Below are 13,848 nucleotides of genomic sequence, written 5' to 3'. Positions count from 1 at the left end.
AGTGTCAGGTCTCTTTATTTAAAGAACAACTCCAGCAGATTCAAGCCAGCCATCAAACCGCTACTGCAATTTGGAAAATACTGTAAAAGGGACCACTGGCATGAAAAATACTATATTCTGAATACTGTGTGCAGTTGTGATGATAGTATTTTGTTTTTTAATTCAACATGACTTTATATTTTTCTCTATGTTTGCATGCAGGGAATCTGTCCAGCAGAGTAATAGTGACAGGGAGTGGGACAAACAGTACCATAACATTGTAAAAAAAGAGAAACACTTAAGCTTCATCAATAAAGTGTGACCATTAAAGCACCCTGTTAGTGTTAGGCGGATTCCTGCGGCAGGAATCCCAGGCGTCCAGTTCATATGTGGCCGCTGTGCTCATTCAAGGTAATAACCGGGTGGCAGCAGCCCCATCTGTAAGTGGCAATCCGTATGTGCTCATATATATGATACAAATACATGCGGTTTGGCATAGATGGCTGTCGCTGGACACAGGACATATGCACCCAGCTACAGTCATCTATTCCAAACAGCATATCAACCGGTCAATACCTTGAATGGGCACAGCGGGCCCATTTGAATGCAGGAATCTCAGATCACTCGGTGTGAAATGGGGCCTTATAGTTGCCCCAGCCCCTGTCACTTTTGGTTTCGAGTAGGAATGAGCTCAGGTTCAGAACTCAGTCCAAACACAAGCTCTCTTGAACAAGGATGTGCCATGGGCACTTCCACCCAATCGGCTGAGGGACAGGCATTCCCCGTCTACAGCTGCATGTAGACAAAGGGGAGGGATGCTTGTGCTGATCTCATTTACATGGCCACATAGCCATATTAGGTATATAAGCATGTAGCCATATAAGGTCAGTGATGTCACTGCACCCCAGCCCTTTGCTTACAGGAATTCCCTGCTCACAGCTGATTGGGCAGCACAGAAGGAGATTCTGTTCAGGAGGGACTGGGGTTTGAACCAGCTTCAGTCCAAACCTGAGCACATCCCTACTTGTCAGCTTGATCTGCATGTACATGTGCAAAAAAAAAAAAAATTATAATTAAAAGGTATTTGAAATTAAAAATAAAATACTATCATTAGTTGTATTACCCACATACAGTTGAGTACTATTTTTACAGTAGTGATCCTTTAATTGTTAAAATCAGAAATGCACTTAGTGTGGCCTACAGCCATGTAACACACATTCACACCGCAGCACTTGTTGTTCCTTCCAGCATCTTGGGAGTAAAATCATCTACACTGCTGTGAAAAGATACTAAATGCTAAAAAAGGAAAAAAAAAGTTACACTCACCCGAACTGCTGAGCCGGCTACCTGCTTCTCCCATCTCTCTAAAGCCTGTCTCCTCCTACGCTGCAGCACTGGAGTTCCTCAGTGTCGTCCTCACATATACACACAGTGTATAGAACGCAATGATTTAGGGACCTTAGACTGCTGCAGTGGAGGGGGAGAGAGGCTGGAAAGACCTGTCTAAGAGCAAGCCGGCTTCATGGTTCGGGTGAATTTTACTTTTTTTTTAGCACATAGACAAAAGTGACCAGTTAACCCTTAGCAGTGTGAGGGTTATTAAAAGTTTTGGCCAGATTTCTTCTTTAAATAAAGAAAAACTTGAAAATATGATGTTTAATAAAGTGTTTCCAAATCCAAGAACAAACATTATCTATTGCAGCTTACCTATCCTTAGGTGTGATGACTGCATTTTTTTCCCCCCAGGTGTTTTTCCCTCCCCCCCTACTGATCTTGGCAGTAACACAGGTCCTGTCTTAGGGTGACAACGCTCACTCACTGTAGTATAATCTATGGTGGAACAGCGTTGCGACCGTAGGACGGAACTACAAAACACCTTCCTTTTTCCTCTTAACCACTTCTGAGCCGCAATACGTACATATACGGCGGCACGCAGAAGTGCTTAAACCAAGAACACGGCTGCTGCTGCATAATCATTTAAAACAGCTGGTGATGGGTGTTCAAGTACAAGCGATCCGACGTCTATGTGCTGACCCCACCCCCTCCACTGCGACAGCTCCTCCGGGTAAACGATCAGAGAGATCCAGTGGCATCCAGCCGCTGATCTTTCCTCCGATCACTGGACCCGGAAGTGATGTGTATTACATCACTTCCGGTGTCACTGTACACGGTCTCCGGCTCCTAGAGCCAGGAGAAGAAGCTGGTGAAGCAGATCTCTGATTCCTCAGCTTCTTTGGGGTTCCTAAGTGACATTAGGGGGTCTGACAGACCCCTGATGTCTCCATAAAACGTACCTGTCACACCCTATCCTATGTGATAGCAATAAGGTTAGCGTAAAAAGTGTTTAAAAAATGAAAAGAAAATTAACGTGACAATTTGTAAAAAATGCAAAAACATTTTTTAAAGTCCCCCACGTGCATGCACAGACATAGGCAAACATGCGTCAGTGCACCTACGTGCAAAAAAAAAACACCGAAAATTGAGCTACACGTGTTACATATCGCCACGAAGGTCAAAGTGAGAGCAAACATTTTAGGGCCATCAATCACTGTTAGCACTAAACTAATGAGCGGTAAAAGCTTTTAAAGTGTCCCCTATGGGAAATTTTGGGTATTGAAGTTTTATGTGGCTTCACAGGCGAACGCAATTTTAAGGCTTGACATGTTTGGTATCTATTTACCTGGCGTGACCCTGTCTTTTATATTTTACCAAAAAAATTGGGTATTATATTCTGTTTCTGTGCACTAAATTTCATTTTAGTGCATTTTATACTAGAAAATATTGGTTTGATAAACATTTGCACAAATACCGTGCGACATAAAAAATTGCAACTAGCATTTTTTTTTATTCTACAGGGCCTCTGCTTTCAGAAAATAGATCATTGTTTGGGGGTTTGAAGCGATTTTCTAGCTAAAAATTCAGATTGTATCTTGTGTGCAAATGTAAGAAATTGCTCCAGACAGCAAGTGGTTAACATAGGGGGTAGGTGTTTTATAGCCCACAGAGAAGGCCAGGAAAAAAATGGAAACTAAAAAAACAAATTTGCAACAGAGACAAAGTGCACAAGCTTTATTAGTGACATTGCTTTGATGAAGGAGTCGTATGTGTCTCCAAAATGTTGCTCTTTTGTGGGACTTTCATTATGCTTCAATAATGGAATATGAAAATGTGCCGGCCGCATATTATGTACTTATATTTATTTTAGACGCTCTTTAATCTTTATGACAAGACTACAAATCAAACTGTTATATCTGGAGTCCAAAAAAAACAAGTATAAAGACAAAACATTCCCAAAGTAAAAATGTCATTTAATAGAACACATTACAATATACAAAAGATCATTTTGACATAAATAAGGTAGTTAAGGCTTCGGCCCCTCAGGCATCTGAATCGTGGATTGTAAAGTTTGAGGTTTTCCTTGTCAAAAAGCATAAACTGTAAAACTGCTCACACCTTCTGATCTAATAACTGCACAAATGCTTAGCTTAGATGGCATAAGATGCATTTTAGTCCCAGAAAAAATAAAATAAAACCAGGCGCCTTATTAACAAACAGGCAAGTCAATATCTGTACTTTGTTGAGTAGTCCTTAGGAGACACCACCAGACCTCTGCCTTTCCTAGCACCACGATAAACCGTTTCCACAATGTCAATCATCTCCTGCTTGTCTTCCATTGCCCAGTTTATCTTGTTATTATTACCAGTTCCCAAGTCAATCATGATGTGCTTGTTCCTGTTGTAAAAAAAACACCAATCAGATGAAAACTACAGCAGATACCTATCCAGATATCAAAAGACAGGATGGAAGATGCAATCAACTGCACATTTATGCGATTCCAGTACAAATTCTTCCATTGCTCCCACCATAATATGAACACTGAATTGCTATACCTTTGTTCGTTGCGTCTCTCCTCTGCAACAAATCTGTTGCTGATCAGATCATATACAACTACGATGTAAAAGTGTCAAAATCTCCTGGTATATGGGCAGCTTAGGCCCCATTCACACTGAACGACATGAAAATCGTGCGATTTTCCGCGCGATTTTATATGTGCGATATTGCGCGACTTTTTCCTATTGGGCTGTATGCAATCAGGAGCAAAATCGCTCGAAATCCGCAGAAAAAAGGGTCATGCAGGAGCGACAAGCTACAAGCGATATTGAGCGGCGAGATGTGAACAGCTCCATTGAAATGGATTGGAGAAGCTACATAGAGCGATATCGCATGGAAATATGAGCGATATCGCTGCAAAAATCGCACGATAAATCGCTCAGTGTGAATGGGGCCTTACAGCTGAACTCCAGAAATAGCCAAAACTACTTTTGCAGTGGGGCTCCACCACCGCAAGGGTTACATGCTCATTTGCCTAGACCAATATTAAAACACAGTTTTATTTACCTTATCCCTCTCACTGGCTTCTTCCTTTCCATGCAACTGGTCCCCTGAAGCCGCTTTTCTTCAGCGCTCCATTTGTTGGTTGCACATTGACATCATCACTTATAATTAGGGATGCACCGTTACCGGTTTTTCAGTATCGAGTAGGAGTACTGATATTTTGGTTGCGGTACTCACAGATACAGCGTACCGATACCGGTGCTTCCGCTGGAATGGAGCTGGCTTCCCAGTCAATCAGGAAGAAGGGAGGCGGGTAATGACATGCCCTCCAGCTTCCTGATTGCCCAGGAAGCCGGTTCCATGTTGTGCGGCCGGCTCGATTGTGATTGGCCGGGAAACCAGCTTCCCAGCCAATCGGCATCGAACCGGCTTCCCCGCTAATCAGGAAGCTGGATGGCAGGTAATGACCTGCCTCCCGGCTTCTTGAATGGCCAGTAAGCCGGCTCCATGTTCCCCTACAACACTGCCGGTCAGAGGAAACCTTCCGCTGACCGGAAGTTTCTGTAACGGAGCATTTGGGTATGGGAGCATTAGATATCGGTATGGGTGCATCCCTACTTATAATGCAGGATGAGCAGCCCTGAATTGTAAGTGAGGACAGCAAGGGCCCGCTGCCCACAAACCGGAACGTTAGAGAGGTAAGTGCCAGCTGCTGCTGGAGCGAGGGACAAGGTATGCAACAATGCTTTTAAATGGTACCCTAGACACGAACAAGCATTTAGCCCTCGCAGTGCAAGGAGAGACCCACTACAAGGGTCACTGAAATTTCCCCAAAGTTCAGCTTTAATAAAAAGGACATTAGTAACATGCTTTCTTCAATTTTGCTGGTTTAAAATAAAAGCGAGCATCCACTGGTTAACCTGGACAACTCCAATATTTCTTACAGCCCATTGTTTTTTTTAATAATCATCCACTGAATATACTGTATACATATAAAATAAATGTGTTTATTGCAAAAAGCAAAGGGAAGGCAAGTAAAAGCAGCTGTGGGGATCGGCATTAAAGTGAACCTGTTGCTTAGCCCTAGTGCAGGACAAATTCCTTCCCCCAGGCTGATTTTCTTGACTTTCTTATAAATACTTATTCCATGCAGGTCCCTCACTGATGCCATGTACTGCAGTGTGACCCTCTCTGACTGGTTCCATTGACACCCCTTAGGCCAACATCAGTAGTCTTATGAATTCTGAGAGGACCCTTCCAGTTGACAGCCAAAGGGAATTGCCCACGTCATGCAGGCAGTGGCATGGACACCCAGAAGGATCGGAGCAGGAAGTAAACGGAGAGAAGGACTCAGCGCTGGATGATGACATGACTGCGACCTAAAGGATTTTTTTTTTTTGTGTATGTGTGGGGAAGCGGGTGATAGAGGGACGGGATGGTGTTTAATTTATGCTGGAGTTGCGTCAGTCAGTCACTTCTGTCTTATATAATCTGAACATGCATGTAACTATCTAACATATAGGCAATTCTGGAGTACCTACCTGAAGAAGAACATGACTGTACATGGATCATACAACTCGTACATCTTGTTGAAATCGGGTACTTCGGTTATATCCACAAGATACATCACTGCAAAGTTTTTTACCTGGAGCAAAGAAAAAAATATAAGAATGTAAGACAAAAACACGACACAGCAAAGTGAATAGGATTAACACATAAATCTTTTATATGTCTTCCACCAAAACGTATACTGCCATTTTGCTGTAGATACCATAATATTAATGATATCCTCTCAGGCATCCCACCATCCCAACTGTAAATGAAATAACAAACCTCAGATGTAGACTAAAGGCACTTTCAGTGGTCTGGTTTACACAATACCACGCAGTTTTTTTGTGGTAACTTTTTTCTCCTAAAACTCATACTTCAGCTAGTGCAAATGCATTGGGCACAGTCATAGGGACATTTTAATAAAGCAGTGAATGTGGCTTTTACCAAACATTCACTGGTGGTGAAACACTATAGAAAACACATGCACCAGGAAGAGTTACCTGCACTGAACGTTTGCTGAATGTTAGTTTTACTGCTTAATTAAAAGGAGAACTATGGGGTCAGGGCTTTTCCCCATAGTTCTCCTAAGGGTAACGGGAGGACACAAACTAGCGTCCTCCCGTCACCCAAAGCTCAGTATACCGCAAGCTACAGCTCGCGGTATACTGAGAAGCCGCAGCCGAGACATTACTGTCTGGATCCACCCAGCTGCGTGAGTGACAGCTGGCTCTGCCTGTCTGGAGGCAGAGCCAGCTGTACCCGCCCTCTCCTCCGTCCGGTTCCACCAGTCAGCGCTGGAGGATCGGACAAGGGAGGGGGGAATCCCTGCAGGGAGCCGTGAGTGACAGTCACAGCTCTCTGCAGGGACAGGATCGAGAAGTGAGCGAGCGACGGTATGTGTTCGCTCACTTCCCGATCTATTGAGCCGACCTGTGACAGTCTCATTGTCACAGGTCGGCTAGAACTATGAGGCTGAGTGATTTTCACTCGCCTCATAGTTCTCCTTTAATGTGCCCCATAGTAAATACTAGACGTGTGAATATCTATCTCAGTACATGAGCATGGGATACACATTATTATTATTATACAGGATTTATATCGCGCCAAAAGTGATTTGGGCTTTTTTAAGCGAATTCCTGAGTAATTGCCCTCTCTAAGGGAGATTTCCTGTTGCCTCTCTAAAACCAAAAGTGAAGTAAATCTCTAAATAAATAAAATAGCCTGGCAGGGGTTTTACCCTTACCTACTCTATCTAAAAAAATATGTTTTGTCTGTACACACACTTGAACTCTCTGACACTATATCAGAAGGTACATGGGGTTAGGAGCTTAAAGCTGGCCATACACCTATAGATGATGTGCAGATTTTCTATGGTCAGATGGAAAAAGTGCAACAGATTCCTCCATCTACGCTAAAAACTGTGTGGATGTAGGAATCTCCCACTGGGCCAAGCTTCAGGATCTTGCTAGTCGGCTATGCTGGCTCTCAAAATACCTGAACAATGCCTGCATTCAATGAGAGTGTTCAGGTATTTTGAGAGAAAGCGGGGCCGACTAGCAAGATCCTGAAGCTTGGCCCAGTGGGAGATTCCTCCATCCGCACAGTTTACGTGGACGGAGGAATCTGTTGCACTTTTTCCATCTGACCATAGAAAATCTGCAGATAATCTATAGGTGTATGGCCAGCTTTAATAACTGCATTGCACCTAGTCCCTGGACGAAATTGTTCTATATGGTCATACTCATATTGGATTTTCTATTGCATCATAAAAATAATCCAGACACAAATCAGCTTGAAGAAAAAAAAAAAACAATAATGAGCTGCTCCGTGTCAAGGTGCTCTTATCTTGGGGACAGATTGCCCATAAGGTATAATACACACAAAAGTGAAGTGCACAGCACATTCAGTACCTGTATTAGAATTTCCCATCTCTATCCTCCATTTTTTAATTTTCGAAAATATGAGATGGCTGCACGGACATGCATTCGACTGAACAAAGATGGAAGCATTCTTTTGCCCTCAGTTCATATAACATGGAGTTGTGAAGCAAATCCTTCTCAAAGCTTTAATGCCCAAGTCTAGCCAAAGAACTTTTGAAGTGTGACTATACTGCAGACAAGATAGAACCTCTGTCAGGTTTGTTTTATTGCTGTCCGTCTCCACTGAGAAGATTTGCCCTCATTTCCTTTCTTGGCGGGGCCACAAAGTGGTGGAAAATCTCTCCAATGGCAATGCAGATGACACAACCCCCCCCCCCTTTTTTTTTTTTTTTAGAAGAGTGAAAATAAAATTGGAACTATTGCTGCAAGTGCCTTCCTGTCCTAGCAACACCACTCATTGGTTGAGTCTCCCGAGTGTCTCCGCGATCTCTCCATCTGTTACATCCACAGCAGCTTTTCAATCAAGGACTGTCAGTCCATTTTGATGCTTTTACATACTGCCTTATTTGCGAGTATATTTTTGTTTACTCTTTTATTGAAGAAAACGTTTTTACCTGCGCCCGGTTGTTTTTTGTTTTTCTATATACCACTTATTGTTGCCCTGATGTGCAAAGGCATAACAACCCATGGGAAACCCTGCCAGAGGTCATAACTCTTCTTCACTATATTTCTATAGTTGGGCTTTTATCTAACATTTTTCTGCACCTAGTATCAAATGTAAATTGTAGGCTTTCACAAGCAGGGTCCTTCTAATCCTTTTGTATGGTGTTGTATTTGTACTCTCTCCCCGTATGTTGTAAACTGTTGGCGCTATATAAATCCTGCATATTAATAATAAATTAAACAGATGGTGGGTCTTTCTTACTAAAGAACTTTCCCCAAAACTATAACCAGAGCTCTAAAGATCACTCTCTGGCCCAAACCTTGACAGTCCCCACATCTCCCTACTTACTAAATGCAATAGGCAGCCTTACTTGGCAATAAAGAGGCAAGAGGTCTTTGTCTACAACCCAGCCCACTAAGTTCTGGTCAATATTTGTATGCAACGCTAAGTTTGTGGCTCCCATGGGGAACGTGGGGAGGCTCTAGTAATTAGCATGTTGCTACCCAGAGGTAACTACTATAGTCTAAAAGGACAGCCTGGCATCTTCAAAGTCCGCACCCTTGGTTTCAAGAAGATCTCCAGTCAAAAAAAATGCTTAAAATGTGCTGGGTATCAACTAGTTAAGTCTCATGAGGTGTTTGCCACTGCCAGGGTCACTGGTGTTTCTATTTATTTTGAATTATGTCAGATAGTAAAGCTATCGCTATGTGTCCAGAGCTTCGGCTCTCATACTCTGAAGTCGCACTGTCCTCCCCTCATCTTCCCGTGTCCATTCAAAGAATGCTTTGTATTTTGTAAATGGTTCACAGCATACAAAACGTTCTGCAAATTGGCAAGGGGAGAGGAGGGGTGGACAAATGACAGTACAGCTTCTGTGTATGAGAGCCACAGCTCTGCTGTTGCAGAGTGATGGCTATACTTCCTGGCATTAGTGAAACCATCAAACAAACACATGGGAACAATCTTAGAGCTGTTTTTGTTCCTGGAGTTCTTTCAGATACAGAAACCTTCCATTTGAATGCAGCAGTCTGTTGTTTAAGCCCACAAATCGAATGGAAAGTCACTCGCACTCCAGATAAATACCAAGTCAGTCTCTTTTTGATTGTAGTGGTGTCACATATCAAAGCGACGTTTCAGAACCAAGTGGTCCCTTCTTTAGGCAAACAGAAATGTTTTTCTGTTTGCCTGAAGAAGGGACCATTTGGTTCCGAAACATTGCTTTGATATGTGACACCACTACAGTCAATAAAGAGACTGACTTGGTATTTATCTGGAGTGCGAGTGACTTTCCATTCGATTTTTGCATGCTTTTGCAGAGACATCTGCTGTCACTACGTTGGATTTTCATTCCAGTCAGGAGTGCAATGGGACACCCTTCTTGTTGGTTATGCCCTGCTTACCTTCTCAGCTATACTATACAAAACTTCGTCCATCTTCATACATGTTGGATCCCAGTCATGCCCAAAACGAATTACTAGTGCACGGTCTTCCTCGGAAAGGATGGCTTGATCAACCTGCCAGCCATTGTGTAAATGAGGAAGCATGTACGACATGTTGACAAATTATCTTTAGTCCTGGAAAAAGAAATGAGAAAAAGTAGTAAATGTGAGATGTAAAATGTCATTTACTATTTGGTGTATGTGGATGTAACTAGAGCTAGGCCTTGTTCACACCAAGCGCGGAGCAGGTGCAGAGCAGCTACAGACTGGGGCAAAACTGCATCCAATGTATTGCAATGGTATTTCTAGCTCCAGTTCGCTTCGCAGAGTTCAGTTCCAGAGCAGGTAAAAAAACTGCAGCAGGCCCTATTTTACCTGCTCTGGAACGCATGCAAACGCATCAAAAATACTGCAACAATGCAGCACAACCCAATGCACTGCGTGTGCAGAAACCCATGCAGATCTGCTCTGCATTTGGTGTGAACAAGGCCTAAGACTCATCTCTTCAAGGAAGCCTATCCCACCTCAACCTGACCACTGAGCTATCACATTCTCAAACAATTCATCCCCACACAGCTACCTCCTCATGTATCACTTCCCCCACCCTTTAGATTGTAAGCCCTCATGGGCAGGGCCCTCCTTACCATCTTGTCTTGTATTGTAATGTCTTACTTAGATTGTAAAGCGCTGCGCAAACTGTTGGCGCTATATAAATCCTGTATAATAATAATGTAAACAGAGTCATCTACACTTCATGTGCTGCAGCTCCACATCAGGGGGCTGGCTGCCTCGTCCTGGTTCTTGCAGATGCCCCCCTATTGACACAGCGACAAGCATGTGTATCATCAAGTGGCCGACTACAAGAACTCGAAGCGTCAGCCGTCTTCTGATGACGTCAAAGAAGATAATGATGGTGTGGCGCTGGCAAGTAGCAGCGGAGTGATGGATCCCTACAGAACAATAGCGGACTCACTGGGCATGGGGCTATGTTATTTGTTGATAACCCATCAAAATAAAAAAAAAAAAGTAAGAGAGGGGAAAAAAAATGTGAGAACAGAAGACAAACATACAAGAAGAAAGAAACATACAAGAGCAGCAACAATATCCTTTATGGCCCTAGAGTCACCTCATCACAGGATCACCTACCCCATATGGTTTGTGTTGATAACACAGTAAAAAACAAACAATCTCCTTTATATCCCCAATATCGCCCAAGAGTCATCAAACTATCACCTACCCTCACTCCACATGAATCTCCGGCAGCTACCAGACCAGCAATGAACTGTGCTGATGATCTCACAGCGTTGCACACGAATTCGCTGGAAATTTCCAGACCGGAATCCTCTGTTGCCATTTTGCAAAAGGGCAAATGCCCCAACGTCTTGTCATTGCAATTAAGAAAAAAATAACAGTCATTGGCAAAGGTAAATTACTGAATGCAATTGATCGTCACCGACATATATTTAAATAGACCTTCTTGAGGACAACCAGTATTCTTACGCCAGTCATGCCCAAATAAAAGATGGCGGCTGCAGATTCCACTGCGGCGAAGTTCCATTTTAACCGGGCAATTTGATTCGGCAGCTTTGGCGTGACATAATATCAGACAACCAATAGGAATGTGCTATTGTGTTCTGAATGTTTTTATCACAACACAAACACCAAAACAATTTTTTACATAAGTCGATGATTTACAGTTTTGCATACCTTCATTTTTTTACCTTTTCGCAAAAAGGCGCAATTACAAATTTGCTAATATTTGTTATTTATTAACTCAATACAGTTTTATCTTTTAGATTTAGTCAAAAAATATTTTTTTTTGTGCACGGATACTGATTTTGGTGTGTTTTAACAATTGAATTGTGTATTTTTATCGGTTTAATATTAATTTGAGAAACATTTGCGCAATTATCGCAGGGCCTACAAATTTAGTATCACCATCTTTTTATTCTACCGGGCCTGCGCTTTCAGAAAATATATGGTTTGGGGGGTCTTTTACAAACGCTAGCAACGCAGCAGTTGAAAATCAAATCAATAGGAAAAAATTGCAGAAAATTCAAAAATGGCTTGGCCAGCTGATTTGAAAAATGTTCCGGAGGGCTTGGCAGCGAAAGGGTTAAGGCCTTGTTCACACCAAGCGCGGAGCAGGTGCAGAGCAGCTACAGACTGGGGCAAAACTGCATCCAATGTATTGCAATGGTATTTCTAGCTCCAGTTCGCTTCGCAGAGTTCAGTTCCAGAGCAGGTAAAAAAACTGCAGCAGGCCCTATTTTACCTGCTCTGGAACGCATGCAAACGCATCAAAAATACTGCAACAATGCAGCACAACCCAATGCACTGCGTGTGCAGAAACCCATGCAGATCTGCTCTGCATTTGGTGTGAACAAGGCCTAAGACTCATCTCTTCAAGGAAGCCTATCCCACCTCAACCTGACCACTGAGCTATCACATTCTCAAACAATTCATCCCCACACAGCTACCTCCTCATGTATCACTTCCCCCACCCTTTAGATTGTAAGCCCTCATGGGCAGGGCCCTCCTTACCATCTTGTCTTGTATTGTAATGTCTTACTTAGATTGTAAAGCGCTGCGCAAACTGTTGGCGCTATATAAATCCTGTATAATAATAATGTAAACAGAGTCATCTACACTTCATGTGCTGCAGCTCCACATCAGGGGGCTGGCTGCCTCGTCCTGGTTCTTGCAGATGCCCCCCTATTGACACAGCGACAAGCATGTGTATCATCAAGTGGCCGACTACAAGAACTCGAAGCGTCAGCCGTCTTCTGATGACGTCAAAGAAGATAATGATGGTGTGGCGCTGGCAAGTAGCAGCGGAGTGATGGATCCCTACAGAACAATAGCGGACTCACTGGGCATGGGGCTATGTTATTTGTTGATAACCCATCAAAATAAAAAAAAAAAAGTAAGAGAGGGGAAAAAAAATGTGAGAACAGAAGACAAACATACAAGAAGAAAGAAACATACAAGAGCAGCAACAATATCCTTTATGGCCCTAGAGTCACCTCATCACAGGATCACCTACCCCATATGGTTTGTGTTGATAACACAGTAAAAAACAAACAATCTCCTTTATATCCCCAATATCGCCCAAGAGTCATCAAACTATCACCTACCCTCACTCCACATGAATCTCCGGCAGCTACCAGACCAGCAATGAACTGTGCTGATGATCTCACAGCGTTGCACACGAATTCGCTGGAAATTTCCAGACCGGAATCCTCTGTTGCCATTTTGCAAAAGGGCAAATGCCCCAACGTCTTGTCATTGCAATTAAGAAAAAAATAACAGTCATTGGCAAAGGTAAATTACTGAATGCAATTGATCGTCACCGACATATATTTAAATAGACCTTCTTGAGGACAACCAGTATTCTTACGCCAGTCATGCCCAAATAAAAGATGGCGGCTGCAGATTCCACTGCGGCGAAGTTCCATTTTAACCGGGCAATTTGATTCGGCAGCTTTGGCGTGACATAATATCAGACAACCAATAGGAATGTGCTATTGTGTTCTGAATGGACTCAATGGAGCGGGGCTGATTAAATCCTGTTCTGAGAAAGTATGGGACTCGTCCGAAGTAAGAAATTGCGTTCCCCGAAATAGTGGTCCCTTACAGGGTGAGGACAGTGTGTTGGCCAAAGCAAGGGTTCATATTAGTCCCAGGCAGGACGCCCCAGCATGTAATAGACACTATATGTAGCTGTCCTTCACACGGACAATTATGTACGTTCGCTCCTAAGTGGCCACTTGCAAATGTATACACCCTGATCGGGTCTATTTAGCGCACACAAGCCGTTTAAATATACAGCACTATGGTATCTAAGGCGAGGCAAGCTGTGCGCATGCTCAGTGTGGCTAGGCATAGCATTGTCCTTTTACATATCCCAGTCTGCAGGGAGCAGAAGACATTTGTCTACAAAGCTGGTAACTAATATACTTCCTATACAGAGCTTGTCACAGCTATTGCAGTGTTAGAG

General features: G+C 43.1%; 1 protein-coding gene across 1 annotated transcript; it reads right to left on the bottom strand.

Annotated features, from left to right (window-relative positions):
• Positions 1 to 3,467: 3,467 nt before the first annotated feature.
• TXNL4A (thioredoxin like 4A) lies at positions 3,468 to 13,013 on the bottom strand. Its single transcript, XM_018556309.1, has 4 exons — positions 12,986 to 13,013; positions 9,810 to 9,983; positions 5,856 to 5,959; positions 3,468 to 3,711 (listed from the first exon to the last, which is right to left on the bottom strand). Exons 2-4 carry the CDS (start codon positions 9,960 to 9,962, stop codon positions 3,540 to 3,542), a joined length of 429 nt encoding a protein of 142 aa, XP_018411811.1. The 5' UTR covers positions 9,963 to 9,983; positions 12,986 to 13,013; the 3' UTR covers positions 3,468 to 3,539.
• Positions 13,014 to 13,848: the final 835 nt, after the last annotated feature.

The sequence above is a fragment of the Nanorana parkeri genome, unplaced genomic scaffold (genome assembly GCF_000935625.1).
Source record: "Nanorana parkeri isolate BGI_ZX_2015 unplaced genomic scaffold, ASM93562v1 scaffold233, whole genome shotgun sequence".
Lineage (NCBI taxonomy): Eukaryota > Metazoa > Chordata > Amphibia > Anura > Dicroglossidae > Nanorana > Nanorana parkeri.
Note: the sequence above shows the minus strand (reverse complement) of the source record. Positions and strands in the feature narration are given on the sequence as shown.